At 40.5% G+C, this 24904-nt stretch overlaps 1 protein-coding gene across 2 annotated transcripts in view; it reads left to right on the top strand.

Moving 5' to 3' along the window:
- lpin2 (lipin 2) overlaps positions 1-24904 on the top strand; it is a 90410-nt gene that overhangs the window by 48666 nt on the left and 16840 nt on the right. For both annotated transcript variants that reach the window (XM_080194309.1, XM_080194308.1), the window contains exons 3-12: positions 433-528; positions 5279-5586; positions 8279-8386; positions 10287-10407; positions 13404-13761; positions 16464-16557; positions 19322-19509; positions 20666-20759; positions 21825-21894; positions 23378-23467. In XM_080194309.1, the coding sequence (XP_080050435.1) occupies positions 433-528; positions 5279-5586; positions 8279-8386; positions 10287-10407; positions 13404-13761; positions 16464-16557; positions 19322-19509; positions 20666-20759; positions 21825-21894; positions 23378-23467 (1527 nt within the window). The remainder of the gene's footprint in view (positions 1-432; positions 529-5278; positions 5587-8278; positions 8387-10286; positions 10408-13403; positions 13762-16463; positions 16558-19321; positions 19510-20665; positions 20760-21824; positions 21895-23377; positions 23468-24904) is intronic.

Genomic DNA, 24904 nt, shown 5'->3' with positions numbered 1-24904 from the left:
GTTTTTGAGTCCCTTCATAGCCTCAATCCTCCCCCTTTCTGTAACCACCAACCCCGACAATCATCTCAGCTATCTGCATACATCTAATTCTTGCCATTTGGGCATCCTGGATTATAGTTGAATGTCTTTGGTACCTAGGCCCTAACCTCTGGAATCCCCTTCCTAAATCTCTGACTGTCTAAAACCTGCCATTTTGACAAAGCTTTGTTCCCCTTTATTGCCTTATTTGACTCTTCAAGCTTGTTCTATAATGCTCCTGTGAAGCATCTTGGGACATTTTACCTATGCTGAAGGTGCTATGTAAATATGTTGTGACTGTGATATAATGTGTTTTGTTTTAATGCATGTTTTGGCATAATGGTTAAGGAATTATCTGCGGGGGTTTGTTTTAACTCTAAAAATTACTTAGTGCCATTTTGGGACTGATTGCAGATTGACATCGAGATTAATGGAGATCCAGTGGATCTGCACATGAAGTTGGGAGATAATGGAGAAGCTTTCTTTGTACAAGAAACAGAGCAAGAAAATGTATGTATCAATTTTAATTTCATTTGTGAATGTTTAATTGAAATATGTGGTGGTGTGTTTGTGCCTTATGACAATTAGCTAAGAAAACTGCTTGCTCATTTATCCAAACCTTTTAAGTTAAATGTTGACCTTAGCCCTCATGGCTGACGATGTTCCATGTACTGCATACTATCTAAATGAAATTCAATTGGAATCCACTTAGTTTCCCATTCTCCCCCCCCCCCCCCCCCCCCCCCGACTTTATTTGCCACAGTATTTAGTGCTGCAGTAAAGAGAAGAAGCATAGATGAAACCACCAGTGTAACAAGTACTGAAAAGGGTGGGGTGGCAAGATATTTGTGGGTGATGGGTATTTGATCGTGATCATGTGCATAGTTAGAAAACGTTGTGGTGTGAGTGTGGGTAATGAGAAAGAAAGCAGATTTAGTAACAAATGAAGAATGCTAAATAATTAGCTCAGTTACCATTGTTTTCAAATTATTTCGATGTCTTGATTTTAGAGCTATAAAGATCATATTTAAATAGAATTTTAATAAATAATTCGGTTCACTGAGGAAAAATGGACTGAGAATTCACTGGGAATCCAGAAAGTGTGTCTGTGGGTAACTTTCAAGAATGTGAAATTCCTGGGCTGCTGCTCCATCATCAAGCACAAACTTGACGGCTTTTTGGAGCTATAGATGACCAGCACTGTCCCAGGTTGGGCAGCCATCATCAATCACACATCTCAGTTGGCATTAGTAGCAGCAGCCAGGTGAAGAAAAGGAATATTGGAGCAGCTCAATACTCTTCCAACATGCCTGAGGAAGCCTGGGAATAACTCCCTGGAAAAAGAGCTGGGTACATGATTTCATCTTGTTCTTGTTGAGTTTCAAGGTGATCAGACCTAACTAAACAATTACACACACATGGATTTCAGAATTAGTTTCTTTTTGCCTTGGTTTCCCCAATACCATTGTGCGTGTTGATTGGTATTATTTTACTTAAATTTTTAAAAAATTCATTTGTGGGACGTGGGCGTCGCTGGCTGGGCAGCATTTATTGCCCTTCCCTCGTTGCCCTTGTTCAGAGGGCAGTTGAGTCAACCACATTGCTGTGCCTCTCGAGTCACCTGTAGGTGATACCAGGTAAGGATGGCAGATTTCCTTCCCTAAACGACGTTAGTGAACCAGATGGGTTTTTCTGACAACAGTTTCATGGTCTTCAGTAAATTCTTAATTCCAGGTTTTTTATATTGAATTCAAATTCCACATCTACCGTGACGTGATTTGAATTTGTGTCCCCACAACATTAGCTGAGTTTCTGGATTCATAGTCTAGTGATAATGCCACTAGGCCATCGTCTCGCTCCCCAGATATAACTGTTGATTGGATAATGAAAGCTGGGATTGTTTCTTCTAGAAGTGGGAATTAGTGCAGAAATTTGAAAAGCTGTGCTGCAAGAATTGTATGAACTTTTTTGTCTGAACCTCCTTCCTAATTTATTTTTGATGTTAAAAGATGTGGCAGAGACGTATTAGTGAGACTGCCACCCAAGTTGTCACTCTTATGTATGCACAGGGAAGAAGCTCTTTTCTGCTCATAATTTTGTTCAGTCAGTGACAAATTTAAGAATCCTGACAAGTTTTGATGCATTCAAGGCCAGTTTCACAGCACATGGGTAGAAGACAGGCTGTTGCGAGTTAGACTACGAATGTATTAGGCAGCCTGTCCAGAGTCATTAGTTTTCTGCCTGCACCCAAAATGAAAGTCACCCTCATTCAGTTTTGTTTCCCACATGTATTTGGTGATCAAACAAAATAAAACAGCTCCTTTTGAGGGGGGGGAGGTGAGGGGAAAAAAACTGGGATTTTTTTTATTGAAAATGTATGTTCCTGGTTTTATGGTCCTGATTAGATCCTTTCAAGATAGAGCAATACTGCCAAATGTAGGTAATATAAAAGATTTTTTTTGCCATTCCATTTTCTTCAGAAAGGAAAAAGTCGCCACAAGCCTATCTAAGGTCCAATCATACCTATTCCATTTTTAAACAAAAATGAATACTGCTGCCATTCAAACTAGTGCTCCTCAATCAGGAAAAATGCCCCCCATTGACTATTTTTTTGAAGGAAATGATGGGGAGCAAGAGATGAAAGCTTTGTTGAACTGGTGTAGTTGAACCGTTCCTTGCATGTTCGGAGACTGATCTGCAGCGATTACACTTGCAGCTGGTTGCTTGGGGCACGTCAATTCTTTCCTTTATTGTCTAAGAAATTGGATTTTAAAAAGCTAACGAGCACAGAGTTGGCTTTCCAGATATCCACTGCTCTTTAAAGAAGGCGCTAAGGCAGGAGGTTACCCTTCTGCTAAAAAGAGTTGCTTCCTTTGTTGAGAACATATGTTTTGAGCAGCAGCCAAGACATGTGCCTTTAATTAGAAGTTTTGAATAGACCTTTGTAAGAAAGTATTCTCGCCATCCTCTTGATATCATTAGCAGATGATTTCTATGGTTTCCTTCATTTTGCCTTTAATGCCCTTTCTAATGGCTTTGGGTCTAACAAATTTGTTCTACTAGAAAACTATGAACTGAAGCAAGATCTTGTACTCTAAAGGTGACTATGCTTCAGGAAAATAACCTTATTAGGATCATACATTGAAATTATGGAGGAGTTTTCACTATCAGTAGTTTTCCATCACTTCAGGAAATTACTAATTCCATTTGCATCAAGACATTTTGTATCTGACCAAACTATTAGTCATTCACAGAAATAAGCAATAATATATAAACATGCATGTGGACAAGTCCGCTCTGTCATGTATTAGGTTATGGCTGATCGGAACTGAGCTACAACAGATCAGCCATGATCTTATTGAATGGCGGGGCAGGCTCGAAGGGCTAGATGGCCTACTCCTGCTCCTATTTCTTATGTTCTTATGTTATGTTCTTATGATAGTAACCTGAAATCTGCATCCCGCCTACCCCCAATACACTATCATCCACTTGTTTGCCAAGCACCTACTCATCTCTGCCTTAAAAATATTCAAAGACACTGTTTCCAGCAACTTTTCAGAGTTCCAAAGAATCATGACTGAGGAAAACAATTTTGCCTCATCTCCATTTTAATCAGACAGCCCCTTAATTGTTGAACAACCCTTAGTTCTTGATTTTTAGAACTTCCTCAAGAAGAAACAGCCTCTCCACATTCACCCTGTCGAAACCCTTCAGGATCTTTTATGTTTCAATCAAGTCACTTCTTTCTTTTGTCTCTAATAGGTACAAACCTAGCCTGTCCAAACTTCCCCAAAAGACAACCCATCCACTCCAAATAATAGTCTAGTAAACCTTGTCTGAGCTGCTTCCAATGTATTTGTATTCTTGAATAAATTGACTAGTGCTATACTCTGTACTCCAGATTGGTCTCACTAGTGTCCTGCACACCTGAAGCATAACCTTCATAGTTTTGTGTTCAATTTCCATCATAGTTATTAGCTATCCTAATTACTTGCTGTAGCTGCACATGAGACTTTTATGTATCATGCTCTAGGACACCCAAATTCCACATCAGAGCTAAGTACCCTCTCGCCATTTGAATGATATGAAAGGGACTATATGTCTAAATAAAAATCGTATCTTCAGTAATGTAGAGTTGGATTTTCCTGCTTCATGACAATGGGATTGGAGGCAGAAGAGTGAGAAACTTGGAAGTTGCTGCATTGGGGCACCTCCCTGACTCATTTCCACCCCATGGGGTATTTCTGTTCCCTGCACAAGAGGGCAGGCAGCCAGTTAGAAGTTATTTTGCTGTCTGCGGAGGCTGCCAACTTGATGTTGAGTTGCCCTTGGATCCTGGATCTGCCTCAGCAGCACCAGCCTCAAATCTTTTTCCACTATCCTTAATAGGGATGCTATCTTAATTAGGAAACCCTCTCTGGGAAGATTGTGTTGCTGGGAGTCTTCCAAGTGTTTTGGGACCTCCATTTGGCCCTGCCTTTAGAATGCCAGGTCATATTGTAAAATCCATTTGTCTGAGCAATCTTTTAATTAAAAATAATTTTAAACATTAGCTCAGTTTAAGTGATTCGCCTCAGAATTGCCAGAATAATTTACAGGAATCTATTCTTTAATCAGCTGTAGGAAGGGCAAGCTCACCTGTGTAGTCAGAAATCTTCCCACATTCTCTTCCACCCCAACCTGCACAAACTCGCTTCCCAGCACTTTCCAGGCAGGTTGCATGTCTGATTCCATTGGTTGTAGGCTCCATTAGAAATATTCAGCCGCAAATAGAATATAACCAAGGCTGCACCCTCTAAAGGTTTGGGACAGCCCCCATGTTCTGAGTGATATGGCCTAATGGTGTTTATTTTGTATTTTTTTTTAAAAAAAGATGGTAGCTGCTTAATACAAGGTGCAGTAAAAGATATTCTTCAGAGGTTGTGTTTAGAATTTTTATTTCTATGGGCTTAAATGCTTGCTTTTAGGATACGCATCTGAATTTGAGCAAATCTAAAATAGACACCAGAATGGAACAAATAGTCTTTAGTTTACAATTGCAATGATTCTACATTTTAAAATGCAACATGCAAACTGCAAAAGAATTTATAGTTAAAAGGTGGTCAGTATTTTCTTTGAACTTGTAACTTTCCCCCTGCGTCTGAACAATATCGTAAAAAAACGATTTGCCACATTCAGTTTTTAAATTAAAAACTTGCAATTTTTTTGGTATGTTTGTAATTTATGCTGCAACGACTTTGCAACTTGTTTCTATGACTAGGAGAAAGTTCCTCCTCACCTGGCTACCTCGCCCATTCCTACAGAAGAAGGGCAGTTCTTCAAAGATACGCAGCTGAATTTGAGCAAATCTAAAATAGACACCGGAATGGAACAGGACTTGGCGAATACAGTTCAGGGCACAACTTCGGAGACCTCAATCTGTACCAACTCAGTAAAGAAGAAAAAACGGAGGAAGAAGAAATTTAAACCAGATGGCAAAAAGGAAGACCGTGCTCCATCAGCTGGCAGTGAAGACATATTTGAAATGGATATGAGTTCTGATGAAGACCAATCGACACATTCTCCCAGGTAAAAACTAACTTCTAGTTTGTAATTCTTATTCCTTGTGCCCTTTACTGAGCTATTTGTGATTCAAAAACTAAGTTTTCTAAAAAAGAAAAATATATCTTGAGGCTAAATATATCTTGAGTCTATTGTAATAGAGTTATGTAGTAGACCTATTTGAATGTCAACCAATTTAGTAATATTTGCAAATAACCTATTTTAGATTTGTCTTTTGTAGAGTTGCACAACTTCAGAGCCAGCAATTGACATTTTTGTAATCTGCTTACTAAATTAAACGATCCTTGTTATTACATTCATTTTCAGTAGTTACTGAATACAAGTCTATTTTTATCATAGTCATCACTATGTATTTACAATTCAATAGAAATAATGAAGTCTACAAGTCACTAAAATGTGTAGTTTGTTGATAGTCCAATCTATTCTTGCAGTCTTTAGTTTCTAAAAATGGAAGGTCACTGATCAGAAAGTTCTATTTTCTTGAGCCATTTGTAATGTAACGGGTCTGATTTTGATGAAAATGTAACTGTGCACTATTCAGACACCATTGTTAGTGTGCAAATTGGTCAGGAACAGATACCTGATGAACTGCAAGTTTCTGGTTGTTTGCATCTTGGCTTCCCCTCATTTTCAGAAAATTACTGCATTAGTGCATGAATTGAGATGCAACTTTGAGTAATTAATAACATAAGGACCTTCTACAATGTGATAATTGCCAGTGACTATAGAGCAACCTTTCATAAAGCAGCAATCAAGTGTTAAATCTCGGTCCTTCAGTTTTTGAATTGTTTTAGGAGACTTTAAAAATTTTTGGAAGAAGACCAGGGAAACCTTTTGATGGAAGCCTGATCTGTGTTTGATTCATTGGTTAGTTGGGTAACACAGTAGCTTCAGAGTTCAGGAAAGTTAAATTATCCAATGATCTTTTGCTCATCGCCTTCCAGTGAGTTCTGGTGGAAAGTGACCTACTTTGGCAGTTGTGATAAGACCAACCTTAACTATGATGGTCTATGTGATATAATAGCCTTCCTGTACTTAGTGTAGACTTGCGTCTTGGTGGCAAGACAAACTACTGGTAGTCACCATATTCTGACTGCACTTAGTTGTCTAGCTGGGTGCTGCAGAAGGACTTGGACAGGTTTGCAGAGTGGGCAAAGAAGTGGCAGATGGGATACAATGTGGAAAAGTGAGGTTATGCACTTTGGAAGGAGGAATGGAGACATAGACTATTTTCTAAATGGGAAAATGCTTAGGAAATCAGAAACACAAAGGGACTTGGGAGCCGGTGTTCAAGATTCTCTATGGTTTACATGCAGGTTCAGTCAACAGTCAGGAAGGCGAATGCATTCATGTCAAGAGGACTAGGATACAAGAGCAGGCATGTCCTGAGGCTACATATGGCTCTGGTCAGATCCCATTTGGAGTATTGTGAGCAGTTTTGGACCCCATATCTAAGGAAGGATGTGCTGGATTTGAAAAGGGTCCAGAGGAGGATCACAAGAATGATCCATGGAATGAAGAGCTTGTCATATGAGAATGGTTGAGGACTTTAGGTCTGTACTCATTGGAGATTAGAAGGATGAGGGAAGATCTTATTGAAACTTGCAGGATACTGCGAGGCCTGTTTAGAGTGTATGTGGAGAGGTTGTTTCCACTTGTAGGAAAAACTAGAACCAGAGGACATAACCTCAGACTAAAGGAACAATCCTTTAAGACAGAGATGAGGAGAAATTTCTTCAGCCAGTGTGGTGAATCTGTGGAACTCTTTGCAGAAGGCTGTTGAGGCAGGTCATTGAGTGTCTTTAAGACATAGGTTCTCAATTAATAAGGGGTCAGGGATTATGGGGAAAAGGCAGGAAAATGGAAATGGAAAAAAAAATCAGCCATGATTGAGTCTGCTCTGCCATTCAATGGGCTGAGTGGCCTAATTCTGCTCCTATGTCTTATGGTCTTATGATTATGGTCTTAAGTCACTGCCTTCTGGAGAACTGGGAATCAAGTATCACCTTCACTTAATTTAAAGCATCTGATATTCTGTGTTTAACGATTCACTTTTTATATGCAAACTTTTGTGACCAGAAGCCATGATGGTGTAAGGGGACGGACCGGTTGATTATGATGCCCGTTTAATGTACTCAATAGTAAAGATTTCGGAATTGTTATTTTCATTCCTTGTTTGTCCCTATTTATTTTGCAATGAATTATTTCTGGATCACTAATCATTTGGTTGCTTTGCTTTGTGTCAGAGATTTAACTTGAGTACTCATTAAGTGCAACTTGAATGGAGCTTTGTGCAAGTGTTTGTTTCCCACCTCCAACTTTGTTTCTTTAGACCTATTGTTTGTTCGAGTGAGAGAGGGAGAAAAAGCGTACTTTCGATACTCAAAAGGACATTACAGTTTTTGTTCCTCGGCGTTTGAATCCAACTCTACAGTATTTTTCAAAATTCATTGTAACATTATAGTCCTCCCAATTGCATTTAGAGGCTTTTTGAAGTTTTAATCTGCCTTTTCAGCACTGTCTGTTGCCAGAATGTTCTTGACGTTGTTGAAAGCAATCATCATGGAAGTCCAGTCATTTAGAAAAATTTGAAGCACTTGCAAATATTTTCAGTCTATTATATAATTGTCACTCTATGAAAGAACGTGCTGATGTTATAAGGGTGAATAAAAAGCATTACACGTTATTGTTTATGCAGGGGGTTGACATACACCTCTTTAAAGGACAATGAGTTGAAAGAATCTGCAGCCTTTTCCCATGAGGTCAATTACCCATTTTCTGATGGTGACTGGTCTCCGATTGGGAGGTATGTAATACGATCTTGTATCAAAGCATGTTATAACTTTCTCCATTGATTGTCCTGTAAAATCTACATTTTAATAAAACATATAATTCATTGGTGGCTCAGACTCTCAAATTGCAGACATTTTCCCTTGTGATATATAGCCTGCAATTGAATTATGTTATCTCAGTCATACTGATCAGTCTAGAACAGATTGGACATTCTGGCTTCCCCAATTCTTGAAATACCAATGCCATGACACCAACAAGTAATGAAATCATAGAATCCCTACAACGCAGAAGGATTGCCGTTGAAAACTGACTCTCTGACAGAGCATCTTACTCTGGCCCTTTCCCTATAACCCTGGACACTAAGGGGTAGGTTAGCATGGCCGGTTACCCTAACCTGCACATCTTTGGACTGTGGAAGGAAACCGGAGCACCTGGAGGCAATCCACACAGGCACGGAGAATGCGCAATCTCCACACAGCCACCCAAGCCCAGAATTGAATCCAGGTCTCTGGAGCTGAGAGACAACCGTGTAATCACTGTCACTGTGCTGCCCATGTATATGTCGTACATCATGCAAGTGTCTGTAATGACTTTGAATTTCATTTGAAACTGACGTGAGCATTGTGATTTCCATGCAGAAGGATTATATTGCTGAGCACAAAGGGTCAGCTTAACTGCTAGGTGCACCAGAAAATCCTAGCATAAACATTTGTTCATGCCGAAATACAGTAGGTTGAGAATCATTTCTCACTTCAAGTCTTCAGGCAATTAGCTTAGAAATGTTTAGAATATTGTATTCACAACTTGTTCATTCATGTTGAATCCCTTGAGCACCTCTGGTTTTTAAAATAGAATTAGTATTTGACAAAGTTCCGATACTGTTTACAAAATAGCTGTATTTTCCAATTGCGGCAATCCGTTTGTGCAGAACTGTGTTCATGAAACTCTCCCATAGATTTGCCACAGTTGCATACTTGGTGCAAACTTTGCTTGCAAGAGTGGATCTGATTTAGCTGAAGCTCATTTTGTTTTTGTCCAGGAAGAAATTTTGAACGACTTTTACATAAATATTTTGGCAATTTTGCAAGTGCTCACTTTAGCTAAGTGGGCAGATACACATCCTGTACTGCACCAAGCCAACAGACCAGGAAAGTTCCAGCTTTGATCCTTGATCTTATCAAGTTGGCAGGTCTCATTCTAAATAGCAGTGGAGTCCTGTAATTGGCTATATTTCTTACTCCTAATTGCTATTCAGGAAGTTCCCATATGATCGTTGTTGGCAGCTGCATTCAAATACTGTTAACTACTTTTGAGTTGCTACTTACATGAGAACATAAGAAATAGGAGCAGGAGTAGGCCATCTAGCCCCTTGAGCCTGCCCCACCATTCAATAAGATCATGGCTGATCTAAGTGGATCAGTTCTACTTACCCACCTGCTCCTCATAATCATAACCCCATAACATTTAAACCCTTCTTTGTGCTCATTTCTGGTGAAGCATTCTGTCATCTTGTTACTGGGCCAGGGGTCTTGATTCTTTCGGCTGCCATTGCAGTAATGTGTGGGTAGGATGACTTGTGTTGGCTTGGGCAAGATCCTAAAAAGCCCACTGTATGTATAAAAAAAATTACCTAAGCTGTAATTTTTAGAAGGAAGATAAAAGGAAAAGTGTTACATTCCAGTTCTATTTTGAGCCATGACTGCAGAAAACCCTTGTGCATAGTCATATTGAGAAAAATATAGATTGCCAACTTAGCCCAAGGCTCTCCAGTGTCAGTGTTTTAGATTCTGTTTAAATTAACTATGGTACAAGACATTTAGAACTGTTACTGTCAGATTTGTTTGCTTGTTCCAAAGTATGATGTATTCCATTGAAAATGCAGTTTCTCTCTCCTTTGTTTTACTTTCATTTAGCATGTCCATTTCCCAGCCCTCTTCTCCTAAAAGTGACTCTGAATTAGTGGTGAAACCATCTGATATGATGATGGAGTCCCACATGCGGTGGGCGTGGGGAGGATTTCCAGAATCAACAAGGGTAATTAATGAATTTAATTGAATTCTTTTGCATTACATTTCCTTCTGGAGTTACATTTTGACATCATTAGAATGAATATTCTTAAATAAAACTTTCAGATATACGTTAGATGGTTAGCATGTTTTCTTATTGAGATATTGCCTTAAATGTAAATGCTAATTTTGACATTTATAAAGCTCTTAAGGGGGGAAAGCATCACTTGTAGAGTCAGAGGTTTACAGCATGGAAACAGGCCCTTTGGTCCAACCTGTCCACGCCGTTCTTTTTTTGAAAACCTCTAAGCTAATCCCAATTGTCTGCATTTGGCCCATATCCCTCTATACCCATCATACCCACGTAACTATCTAAATGCTTTTTAAAAGATAAAATTGTACCCGCCTCTACTACTACTGGCAGTTTGTTCCAGACACTCACCACCCTCTGAAAAAATTGCCCCTCAGGACACTTTTGTATCTCTCTCCTCTCACCTTAAACTTATGCCCTCTAATTTTAGATTCCCCTGTCTTTAGGAAAAGATATTGACTATCTACCTTGTCTATGCCCCTCATTATTTTATAGACCTCTATAAGGTAACTCCCTCAGCCTCCTACGCTCCAGAGGAAAAAGTCCCAGTCTATTCAGCCTCTCATATAACTCAATCTGTCAAGTTCCAGTCACATCCTAGTAACTCTTTTCTGCACCATTTCTAGTTTAATAATATCCTTTCTATAATAGGGTGACCAGAACGGCACACAGTATTCCGAGTGTGGCCGTACCAATGTCTTGTACAACTTTGAGATCCCAACTCCTGTGTTCAGTGTTTTGACTGATGAAACCAAGCATGCTGAATGCCTTCTTCACCGCTCTGACCACCTCTGACTCCACTTTCAAGGAGCTATGAACATGTACCCCTAGATCTCTTTGTTCTGTAACTCTCCCCATCACCCTACTGTTAACTGATTAAGTCCTGCCCAGATTCAGTCTACCAAAATGCATCACCTCGCATTTGTCTAAACTCCATCCGCCATTCATCAGCCCAGTGACTTATTTGATCAAGATCCCATTGCAATTGCAGATCACTGACTGTCCACTATGCCACCAATCTTGGTGTCATCTGCAAACTTACTAACCATGCCCCCTGTGTTCTCATCCAAATCACTAATATAAATGACAAATAACAGTGGGCCCAGCACTGATCCCTGAGGCACACCGCTGGTCACAGGCCTCCAGTTTCAAAAACAACTCTCTACAACCACCCTTTGGCTTCTGTCAAGAAGCCAATTTTGTATCTGTTTAGTTACCTCACCCTGGATCCCATGAGATTTAGCTTTTTGCAACAGCCTACCATGTGGTACCTTGTCAAAGACCTTTCTAAAGTCCATGTAGATAACATCAACTGCACTGCCCTCATCTACCTTCTTGGTTACCCCGTCAAAAAACTCTCTCAAATTTGAGAGATGTGATTTTCCACTCACAAAGCCATGCTGACTGTCCCTAATCAGTTCTTGCATCTCAATGCCCGTAGTTCCTGTTTCTCAAAATACCTTCCAACAATTTACCCACCACAGGTGTGAGGCTCACTGGCCTGTAGTTCCCAGGCTTTTCCTTGCAGCCCTTTTTAAACAAAGGCACAACATTTGCCACTCTCCTATCTTGAGGCATCTTGCCTGTGACTATCAATGATTCAAGTATCTCAGTCAGGGGACCCACAATTTCTTCCCTAGCCTCCCACAACGTGCTGGAGTATACTTCATCAGGTCCTGGGGATTTATCTACCTTGATGTGCTTTAAGACTTCCAGCACCACCACCACTATGCTACCATATGCTAGGAAGTCAGATAAATTAGCAGTTTTCAGAAGGACAGTGGTTTAGAAATAATGGTCATGAAGGCATTTTAATGGTTAAGTTTTTTTTAAAGGTTGAACTGAAGACGCTGGAATTTTTAAATCTTGGTGTTAACTGTACTGACTGTAGAATTGAGATCTTGCAAATAACCTTCAAATTTTAAAGTGCAAGGGAAGTCATTTTCATGATTACTCCTGGTGTGACATACTACTACATACAGAAATAAAATGATAAGGAATAAATGGAAAGAAATATAGGAGGAAAAGGGGTTGTGTTTCTGGAACATGGACAAATTCTAGAATAATGTGTTCTGTAAAGATTGGGCATCACCCCAATAGCATTGAGACCAATACCCTTGCTAGGGAAGCAACTACTGCTTATGGAGACCCATTAAATTAATATGGGAAGGGAGGGTTGAGGAGAAAGAAAAGCAAATGCCAATTTTCTACATAGTGAGCATTGAAGGCAGAAGCAAAGAATTCATGATGAATTTGTACAAGTGAATCATGAGATCACTTAACTTTGAAGTGAAATGAAATATGCTATCACTGGAGAGAAAGGTTAGGAGTGATTTCTTTATGTAGATGAATTGCTTTGTCACAGGATGTAGTTAAGACTGATTATTGCCTTTTCTTGGGGACTAGTTGAATAAATATTTTTAGATTGATTACCAATGTATGTAAATGGTGCAAGGATAGTGTTTCTCATTGATGCATCCTAGCATGTGGTTTTGCACCTTTAGTTTTGGGCATTCAGTAAGTCATGCATAAATTCCTCGGGTCCTTCCAATACTCAGCATCGTTGAATGCAACCCTCCATGCTGCACTATCTTACATGTAATGCAGAATGACATGCGTCATTCTGCATTACATTGAAATCTGTCTGTATTCTTTTCATTTAAGTTTCTTCCATCCAGCTGCATAACCTGCATACTTAAGTTTTCCCTACCACCTGACCAGCCAAGGCTTCCATTTGGATTATTGATGGCAAGGATTGGCCATTGGTACATAACACTGCATCTTTCTTTTCGTTCACTGAAGAGGTTTGATGTGCAACCATTTTTGATTAATTAAATTAAATGTTTCATTCATGCTTTTTGTAAGTCAGCAAAGGTGGAATTGTTTCCTTAACGTACATGAAATTACAGAATCTTTTGGTTTGAACTTAACAGGTTAACAAAAGGGAGAGGCTAGAACAGCCAGAAACCTTCAATATTACGCCATCTGAAAGCACTCACTTCAGAGTCATCCTTAGTTCTGATGCCATGGGTGTGGATGTCAATGCTGGGGAAGTCGAAACTCATCAAGTGCTGAAACCTGAGGCTAGAGCACTTATGAGCATTGGCCAGACAGTTGCTGACAGCGAAGTTGCATCTTCTGAGGAAATTCCCATTGAGACACACTCTCAATCCCCACAGAGTATCCCAGCAACTGGAGCCTCTATAACGTCTCAGATGGACAGCGCTCCTACAGTATCTGAAACACAGACTCCAGCTGTTACAAAATTAGACTCACCGTCAAAGACAAAAGGTAATGGCTTTGCAAACTGGCCCCACTGCTTATTTTGATTCTGTATAGGGGCATGAACAATTACTAATTCAGCTGTAGTACTGATTAGTATTGCTCGTCGAGGGTGAGATATCCAAAAGAAATGTTTTTTTGGAGATTTTCAAAAGTCTAAAACTTTAGTTGATTTCCTTCCGAGTGTTGCTGGAGTCCTGAGGTATCTGTAGAAAAGCAGTGATTAAATTCGACTGAAGCAATGATTATTTATATTGTGGTGTGGACCAGTGCTTTCTGGTGTTAAACACGCCTCAAGGTCTGAATTTTGCCAGGTTTCTGGACTGGGAATCCAGAAGTGAACATAGCGGGATATTGTTCGCAATCTTCCTGGAAGTGGCCAATTAAGAAGTCAGCTCTTGAGTCCTGTCTGATTTAAGGTGAACCAAGAGGATTATAAAAAGATTTAAAGACACCATGCTAGCATCCTGGGTTGGCCACTTCCAGGCAATGGCTGGGCTTTGGTCATCGTGAGGATTCTGTCCACTATAAGGATGATTCTGGCAGTGCCACTCATTTGGATCCAAGTGAAGACTTATTAAGCCTAATTAGTACCCACTGCTGCTGGACAAGAACCTGGCTCCAGTCAGACCCTGCCTCTGGCATGAGATTTTCCTACTTTCACACCTATCTCTGCAGGACTGAGAAGAACAGCCCAAGGTATCCATGTCCACTTTGAAACAAAGTTGTGCTTTTGTAGTTGACTGTCTTGTGTGCTTTCAAAATATAACAAAATTGTGGGATTTGTTTTAAAGGTTTTAAAGTGTGCAAGACTATAGCCAATATTATGTTTAGTTTCAGTTAATCTTGGATAGGTCATTAATAAATGTATGACATGTTCACTCCTCTTTGCATGCCAATGACGCGAATCATATACATAAGAACATAAGAAATAGGAGCAGGAGTAGGCCATCTAGCCCTTCGAGCCTGCCCCGCCATTCAATAAGATCATGGCTGATCTGTCGTGGCTCAGTTCCACTTTCCCGCCCTCTCCCCATAACCCTTAATCCCCTCTCTTATCAAAAACCCATCAACCCGCGTCTTAAAAATATTTAGCGAGGCAGCCTCCACCACTTCAACGGGCAGAGAATTCCAGAGATTCACCACCCTTTGAGTGAAGAAGTTCCTCCTCAACTCCGTTCTAAACCGTCCCCCCTTTATCTTGAGGCTGTGCCCCCTAGTCCTACTATCCTTACTGAGCCGGAAGAGTCTCTCCACCTCTATCCTATCCATCCCATTCATCATCTTATACGTCTCAATGAGATCTCCCCTCACTCTTCTAAACTCTAACGAGTACAAGCCTAGTTTATTCAGCCTCTCCTCATAGCTCAACCCCCTCAACTCCGGTATCAGCCTAGTAAACCTCCTCTGCACTCCCTCCAAGGCCAAAATATCTTTGCGCAGGTGCGGCACCCAAAACTGCACACAGTCCTCCAGCTGCGGCCTCACCAATGCCCTATACAGCCGCAGCAAGACCTCCCTACTTTTATATTCAATCCCCCTCCCTATGAAGGCCAGCATCCCATTTGCCTTCCTGACCACCTGCTGCACCTGCAAGCTGGGTTTTTGCGACTCATGCACAAGGACCCCGAGGTCCCTCTGCACCGTCACCTGCTGCAGTTTTTCGCCACGTAAGTAATAGTCCTTCCTACCATTATTCCTACCAAAGTGGACCACCTCACACTTGCCAACATTTAATTCCATTTGCCATTTCCTGGCCCATTCGCCCAGCCTATCTAGATCCTTCTGCAGACTCTCCACACCCTCTGCACAATTTGCCGTTCCCCCAATCTTGGTGTCATCAGCAAATTTCGACACCCTACACTCGGTTCCCTCCTCCAGATCATCTATATAAATGGTAAAAAGCTGAGGCCCCAGCACCGACCCCTGGGGCACTCCACTAGTCACCATCCGCCAATCCGAGTAGCACCCGTTGACCCCCACTCTCTGCCTCCTATTTGACAACCAATCCTCTATCCACGCTAACACCCTACCCCCAACTCCATGTCCCTCGACCTTCTGCAATAACCTCTTGTGAGGTACTTTGTCAAACGCCTTCTGAAAATCCAGAAAGACCACATCCACCGGCTCTCCTCTATCCACCGCCCTAGACACATCCTCATAGAACTCCAGTAAATTTGTCAGACACGACTTCCCTTTAATGAAACCGTGCTGCGTCTGCTCTATCAAGCAATTCCCTTCGAGATGCCTCGCAATTTCCTCCTTAATGACGGATTCTAACATTTTACCTACCACAGACGTTAAACTAACCGGCCTATAATTCCCCGCCTTTTGCCTGGCACCCTTCTTAAACAATGGCGTAACATTAGCTGTTTTCCGATCTTCCGGCACTTCCCTGGAATCCAGTGACGTCTGGAAAATAACCACCAAGGCATCCACATATACAAGATCTGATCCCTGAGCTTTCAAAATTCTTAGACCTGTGCAGTGGGCAAAAGGGCGTACAGAATTCAGAGATTTATGAATAGAGGTGGGATGAATGGCATCCTTCTGTAGTTATGTTGTGATTAACTATTCCTTACTCCCCTTGCACCAGGAAAGCAAAACATCACAAGGAATTAGGATGTTTACATTATTTAAGAGTCTGGAAAACTGTTGGATTTAACACTTATTATTTCTGTTATTTAGTGTAACATTTTGTATTTGTGTAGGTCTCCATAAACGAAGTCAGCATCAGGGACCAAATGACATTTATTTGGATGATTTGACTGGTTTGAAACCTGAAGTTGCTGCTCGCTACTTAAGGTTTGTGTTTTTGGGTTTTGACAACTTCCAAACTGGTTAAGCAATCCACCCTTTTTTCAAATTATTGAACAATTGCTGGGATTCAGTTTTCTCTTGTGAGCAGAGTGATGAGAGATTCAAGGGTGGAAATGAATCCACCCTTGAATGAATCCATGGTCTGGCTTTTACTCCGTGTCCATGCAAGTCGCTTGTACCTTACTTGTCTGCTGAAAGGAGTTAAATTCCATTGGATCAAGAAGCTCACTAGTCATCAAAGTATCATGTTTGGTTTTATTGTATATTTTCATGCCTAATCTGAAATCTTGCTTCATGTTGGTCAACTACTGTGGTGAACAATCTTCGGAATATCTGTTCTGTTGCCAGTAAAATCAGCAAACAAGTGAATTCACCAAGCAATTATGCAGGGAGGTTACAAAGGGACTTCTGCCCGTATTTCCCTTTGTTCATTTTTATCCTTTTTGTATAGATAATGATTGCTGCTACCTCTTGAGCTGCATGTTATTTAGATGTTACATTTATTTGATGAATCTGATGTCCATGTTCCTTCCTTCCTTGACTTATGACAGTATCATTTTTCTTATTAATGATGGTTTAACAATCCAGTAACTATAAGAGGGGTGACGTGGCTGTTACTGTTCTTCTGATTGCTTCCCCATATTTGTGACTGTTTCTACAATCCCACATTGCAATGTTCCTTGATTAGCATATGTACCACTTTGGACAGAAATGTTTCCAATAAAACACATTAGGGAATGGAGAGAAACAATTAATCCCCAGCATGAAGCAATGGTAAATATAGCCAATTAAAAAGTGACACATTGTTATTGGTTAGGAAAGCTTTGGAAAACATTTGTTGTCTGCCATCTTGATTTTCCCACTAAGGTGAGGACTTGGTACCAACAAAAAGTGAATTCCATAAGGAAGATGTCAGAATGATGGAGATTAGGTAGCAGAGGTACAAAGTTTGAAAGGAGGGAAATTAAGGTGACATGAATGGGATAGCTGGGAGGAGCGACGATGAAAGGCTACGAGATCCGTTAAGAGGGCAAAAATTGGGAAGCCAAATAACGTGCTTGGCTGGAGAACAATAATTGAAATTTCTAAGTAAAAATAGATGTAGGGTGAATTTGGACTAAACAGGTAGCATAGAAAGATAGAAAAACTACAACACGATACAGGCCATTTGGCCCACAAAGTTATGTCGAACATGTCCCTATCTTAGAGATTACTTGGCTTACCTATAACCCTCTAACTTACTAACTTCCATGTACTTACCTAAAAGTTTCTTAAAAGACCCTATCAAATCCACCACCTCCACTGTTGCCAGCAGCCATTCCACGCACCACTGAGTGAAAAACTTACCCCTGACATCTCCTCTGTACCTACGCCCCAGCACCTTAAACCTGTGTCCTCTTGTGGCAACATTTCAGCCCTGGGAAAAAGCCTCTGAATATTCACTCGACCAGTTCCTCTCAACATCTCATACGCCTCTATCAGGTCATCCCTCATCCTTCATCTCTCCAAGGAGAAAAGGCCAAGCTCACTGAACCTATCTTCATAAGGCATGCTTCCCAATCCAGGCAACATCCTTGTAAATCTCCTCTGCACCCATTCTATGGCATCCACTTCCTTCCTGTAATGAAGCGACTAGAACTGAGCACAGTACTCCAAGTGGGTTTGACCAGGGTCCTATATAGCTGCAATGTTATCTCTCGACTCCTAAACTCAATTCCTCGATTGATGAAGGCCAGTACACCATTCGTCGTCTTAACCACAGCTTCAGCCTGCGCAGCTGCTGAGTGTCCTGTGAACTCGGACCCCAAGATCCTTCTGATCTTCCACACTACCAAGAGTCCTACCATTAATTTTATATGCTGTCATCCTATTTGACCTGCCAAAATGAACCACTTCACACTTACCTGGGTTGAAGTCCATCTGCCACTTCTGTGCCCAGACTTGCATTCTATCAATGTCTCGCTGCAACTTCTGACATCCCTCCACACTATCCACAACACCTCCAACCTTTGTGTCATCAGCAAACTTACCAACCCATCCCTCCACTTCCTCATCCAGGTCATTTATAAAAATCACAAAGAATAAGGGTCCCACAACAGATCCCTGGGGCACTCCACTGGTGACTGATATTACAACATGTGGTCTGGCTTTTACTCCAAGCACCATGCTTGTATCTATCTTGTCTGCTCAAAGGTGTTAAATTCCATTGGATCAAGAAGCTCACTAGTCATGAATGCACTCCATGAAACAAGGTTCACATTCAATGGAAGTTCTCTCTTTCAAGTCTCCCAATGCTATTTACAAAATGTCCATTAGTAATGCACTTCCAGCACATTGCATAAAGCTGGAGACCAAGTAAGGAAGGATGGTCATGTAAAGTTAGTGTAGTGTGATTTATTTGGGCCTTGTAGTTACCAGGTTGTCTCAGTCCTGACAGATTTCTCTCTCTGGGTGAGAGATGGATTGGCTGCTTAACTCATCAACTTTTTTGTCAATTTGATCTCAACAATATACTTTACTTCAAAACAATAAGGTTTGTTGATGTGAGCGGTACTGGAAAGGTGATACAATTGCTCGACACTCATTTCCCTGTAAAGATGGTGGGCCCCTTAACCTGCTCAGTTCCTATTGCCCCTATAATGAGTTGGGTGTGGAATTCCAGGATATTAACCTCAGTGATGCATGGCAAGTTACTGGTATAGCCCTTTCCATTAATGCACTGAAAATGACCATCTTTTTTTCTCTGTAGTGAGTTTGACAGCAATTCCAAACGATGGACTGAATCAGACACTCGCTCTGATTCTCAGTCGCCACAGTCGGTGGGAAGTGCAGCAATGGATAGTGGCACGGAATGCCTCTCTGATTCAGCAAATGACCTGCCAGATCTTGTGTTCTCACTCTGTGGAGGCCTCAGTGAAAATACTGAGATTTCCAAAGGTACAATAAATGATGGAAACTGAAGACTTAGAAAAATTGTGGAAAACTTCAGTGCATGTTTTATGTTTTCACTCATTCTTAAATTTAAGAGGAAGGAGATGTCTCTTCGTTGTCCTTCTGCTAACAAGATTAATAGTGTGCCTGCAATAGAAACAAACCATTGGCTTCACTGGTCAATAATGGTGTTTTTGTTTCCTTCCACCCCTCTTCATCTCACTGTCAGCCTAACTTCAGATGACAAGAGTGTGTCTGAGACAGAAGGTGAAAACTGTTCAGCAAATATTTGACCGTGTTTCATTACTGTTGAGGACTGAGCTGAAGGCACAGACTCGGTCGACTCACTTTGATGATCTCAGCCAGGCTGCTGTTGTCCAACACGCTCTTGTGTGACTTGAAAATATCAGCTGCAGCTTTTGTGATTCATGTGTCGATTTCAGTATCAAGTGACAGATTGGTGGTGATTGTAGAGCCTGTGATATGCAAAGCTATCAGCATCCCCCAGTGTCGGTGCTGGTTGATGTAGGTATGACAGCATTCTGGACCATGACATTTGTTGTCCTGGTGCTGATGGTCAAACAAACCACTTTTTTTGGGCTACATTATAATAATTGCTGCTTAAACTGTCACTGATCAGATTTCTCTCCATTTTTTAAATATGGAAATGATAATAGATGAGTAATCCATTAATGGCACCTTCTCCAACTGCCCTGCCCATTCTTCTTTTTCAGATAACAACCCAATTCCCTCTTGAATGCCTCAGCTGAATATGCATTCAGGCAGCATATTCCAGATCCTAGCCACTTGCTGCATGAAAAAACCTCTTCCTCCTGTCACCACTGCTTGCTTTTTGCTAATTATCTTAAATCTGTGCCCTCGTGCACTGAGCCAATCTGAAGGTGAATGTCAGAAACAAAAGGGTGAATTTCATCTGAGTTTTTCACGAACAGCTTGGGATCAGGTTTTGATCCAGAGAAAGGCAGGGCAAGGAAGTAACTTGGATGAAAATGGCATTCACCTGCATCTCTCAAAGGGAGAACAAGAGATAGGTTAACATATTCAAATAGCTCCCTAGTTAATAGGTAGTTAACATCTAAAGGGACAAAAATCATTCAAGTATTGAAATAATTGTTAAATGGTGTCTTGCATTCTTTTGCAGAGAAATTCTTGCAACATGTTGTTACCTATCATGAATTTGCAGAAAATCCTGGGATTATTGATGACCCTAACCTTGTTTTAAGAATTAATAACAGGTAGGGTATTTAGTAATATTGTCTTGTGTTCTCTTTATTGCATGTGTGCTTGTATGAAGGGAATTTATATTTGAACTGAAACCATGTTTTTTGAGCACAATTTATGTACAAGTTGCTGTCTTCTCTTTTATTGTTATCAATTTTGTATACTTCTAATGAAACATACCTTTCACTCTCCAATTTTAAATCATTAAGTTAGAAATTCTGACCAACTAGGCTTTATTTTCAAATCCAACAGTTTGTATTGCCTTGTACAATTTTGAGTTTTTAGCAAAGACATATTCAAGTTTTTTTTAACTATTGAATTGAAGGAATTAAGTAAAAGCACTTGAGGTCCTGGACATTCAGAACACTTGGGAATGGCAGGAAATGCAAACATTTAAAATAGGTGAAAAATGGGCCCAGTCAAATTGCTTAATGTATGTTTAAACATGTCGCATTGAAAATGAGGCATTTCACAATGTATTGTGCTGAATTAAACAGATAGAGCAGTTATATGCAGCTTTTGACTTCTATGGATCCCATACGTATGTATTAATCCACCCCTGAATGGTTCAGTGGGTAAATTCCATATCCATTGCGGTACTGAGGCATAGCATTCAGAAGCATTCCAGTGGTTGACTCTGGTTTGTTAGCTTGTCTGAACTGGAGAGGTGAGGGGGTCACAATCGTCTTGGCATTCCTGGGCTGGCTCGCTGGAGTAGAATATGAACAATTGTATTGCTGGCCGTTGTATTATGGGAAAGATGGGGATTGTATGCCAGCTGGAAATGACGAGGAACCTGGAGTGTTTAAGCATAGCAACAAATGGACTTTTGTTTCTCAGTTATGCCTGTGTATGCCTCTTCTGAAATTCTGTGAATGACATTGAGTTGAACTTTTGAGATGCAGCTTGTTTCTTTAATGTAACCTTTTGATTAGTGAAAGACCCTTCTCAGCTTTATGTCCAGTATCCTTGCTACAGCCAGAATTATGACAATCCCACATGTTTTCTTTTTTGCTGCAGACACACAGTTTAAGTTCTCTTCTTTTTTCTGGAGTTATGTAAAATATCTAATTTTACAGATACTATAACTGGACATTAGCTGCTCCCATGATTCTCAGCATGCAAGCTTTCCAAAAGTGTCTACCTAAGGTAAAGAAAAACACCTTCAATCTTTTTGAGATCACTTCATATTCAATTTGTTGCAAATAAAATTAGAATCTAAATATAATTGGTAATAGTGTTTGAGCAATGAACCATCTGTATTATGAACAGAATTGTGTTTCAAAATCCATTGTATTGGTTGCAACACTAAAATCCTCCACGTGACTCCCTGCAAAGATTTGCAGGAAATAAGGATGTCATGATGCCAGATCCATTGATGACTCTGCATAGAGACAGAAATTCCCTTCTGGATGACTATAAAAGGCCAGTTAAGTCCGGTGTTGGCTGGTGATGATGGCCAAATTTACAAGAAGTTACAATTCAGAAAGAGACCTCTTGGCCAAATGTACTTGCATTTACTCTCTCAATAATCGACTTAATCCTATTTTCCGGCCATTCCCCCTACCATTTTTTTTACTAAATATTTATGCACTTCCCCCTTGAAATATACAATGGATTTGTTGGCAATAGTCTTTCTAATAAGCTATCGTAAGTTCGAACAGCTCCCCAGGCTTTTAAAGTAAATCAGTTTGATTATAAATTTATACCCTTAGATTACCAAGCAGTGAAAATAGTTTATTCCAGTTTACATTATCAAAATTCTTAAGGTCACCTGCAAGAAATTTTGGACATGCAGTAAATGAAATATTGAGGTGGATTGTTTTCATTTGGTGCTCCTGTGCTGATGGCTGTGAAGGCTGATCCTTGAGAGGCAGTTTCTGCCACAAAGTGGCACATAGTAAATTGCTTAGTGACATTGTTTTTGGTGTTGGCATTTGATGCCACCCTGCTGTAGCTACAGATTGTCATGTTAACCTAGAGAAATGTCACCATTTCCTCTTGCCAGCTGTGTATTTGTCAGATGTGATAGTTGATGTTTAGGGCCTTGATGTTGTGTTTTCGAACATGCTTGAAGCAGAGCCCCTGGTGTCTTCTGGTCACCTGACTGCAATGTTCTCACAGGAGGTAGATTATAGAAAGAATAAACTGTGCCGTTGGTTCTTAACCTTTCCACCAGAGGGCACCAATTTAAAGTGGTTAAAAAAAATCAAAGGCATCATGATGAAAACTATTGTGCAGTGAGTGGGTAACATCTGAAATGCACTCCCTGAAAGTGTAATGGAGGCAGGTTCAAAATGGAAGTGGATCTCTAAAGAGAGATTTGCTTTGCCACAGGGGGAATGGAATGGAGGCTACTTGAGCTGCTCTTGTAGAGAGCTGACACAGGTGTGATGGGCCAAATGGTTGCCTCTTGTGCTATAACCATTCTATTATATATTAGCAAGTTAAATAATGCAATGTAAATTACTTCAGCTATCTGCAAAGTATCCAAACTCTCTGAAGAAACTGGAAAATATGATAAGTTAAACAAACCTATGAATGGGAAACATTGTTTTTGTCTAATTTTGTTGTGTCTAATAGATCTCTTGTCATGTTTTTTTAAAAAAACACGTAACTTCTATACCTGTAGGCAACAATTGATGATTGGGTGAAAGTGAAGATGCCAAAGAAGTCTGGCAGGTGGTGGTTTTGGCGCAAGAGGGACAATGTTGTCAAACAGGTATCAGTATTGCTGATTTGTTCCAATATGGATGGAATGGGGTAAATTGGACAGTTTTTATAGTAAGAGGTGTGTTTTTTTCCATCATTGCTCTTGGTGATTACATTGTGGGTTATAACTTCTGAGTTTCCCAAAGTACCCTGAGGATGTGCTCAGGAACCCCTCTGAGTTTCACAGATTGAGTTTGAACAGCAGTTGCCCAGAACCGCATATCCATTTGGCAATTGCCCTGCGCTGGAAACCATTGGAAAATGTGATTGAATTGCAAGCTTCGGGTGGCCTGATGGTTATACCATTAATAAAACCTCTTCTAACTCTGGCTAACTGTTGTAAAGACCCAAACCGAACAACACACCCCCTTCCACCCCAGTGGATTCTTTCTCCCCTTCTCTTTCCCCTTTTCCACTCCCTCCAAAGAAAAACACGGATTCTCCCATACCTGACTCCAAACCCACCTTAACCCCAAGGTTTGATTTTTTTTTTCCTCCCAACCTTCAATTTCCCCCTATCCTCCAATTCCTATTGACTTGGACATTTACTCTCCCTTGGTCTTTTGAGAGATTTTAGGGTTCTAATTAAATGTCTCAGTTGTGCTTGACCTAACAAGATATGAATAACTAGAATGCATGAATCAGTTGAAGTTGTTAAGCAAAATTCTATATAGTACTTAACACAAAGTGACAACGTACAAGGAGTCTGTGTTGCCAGTTCAGGTGATATCTTCCTCTTTTCTGTCTTTGAGCTGCTCCCAGAAGTCACAGTGACATTGTGCCAACAAAGATTCTGATTTTGCAACTTTTATTCCTCCTCCTTTACTTGGGAAAAGTCCAAATTCACCTCATTCTTTGACTTAGGGTGCACCCTATTTCTGCTGTGGGTCACCCCCACCTCTAGTCGTGGATATGACATTAGCCACAGTGACTAGAGACAAGGGAATTAAGGGTTATGGGGCGAAAGTGGGAAAGTGGAACTGATGCACTTCAGATCAGCCATGATCTTATTGAATGGTGGGGCAGGCTCGAAGGGTTAGATGGCCTACTCCTCCTATTTCTTATATTCTTATCATCTTATAAAGACTAAAGACAGACTTTCATCCCTTGCTTCCATTGGCTCCTAGAGTTTACGTTCTGTTGCAAGACCAAATTACATTTCATTTAGATACAATAGTCACAACCAAAGTCATGTTCTTTGTCAACACAAATACTGAAACCATTAACAGAAGTGGTTAAAAACATTTCCTATCATATTATCAGGAAAAATAATAGTTTCTTTCTGGTACAAATCAGTTCAAGTAATGCATGGTTTGCTTAAACATAAGGGGCATGATTTCTCCCCAAAAAGCTAAATGCCCAGCAGGCAGGAATTTGTCCCACCCATTTTTTTTGGATGAGCTTAGTGGAATGAATTCCAGGTGGAAACTGGCAATAAATGCCAAAT

This window comes from Carcharhinus amblyrhynchos, chromosome 8, assembly GCF_965287045.1.
Source record: "Carcharhinus amblyrhynchos chromosome 8, sCarAmb.v2.hapA, whole genome shotgun sequence".
NCBI classification, from domain to species: domain Eukaryota; kingdom Metazoa; phylum Chordata; class Chondrichthyes; order Carcharhiniformes; family Carcharhinidae; genus Carcharhinus; species Carcharhinus amblyrhynchos.
This window is presented reverse-complemented; position numbering and strand designations above follow the sequence as displayed.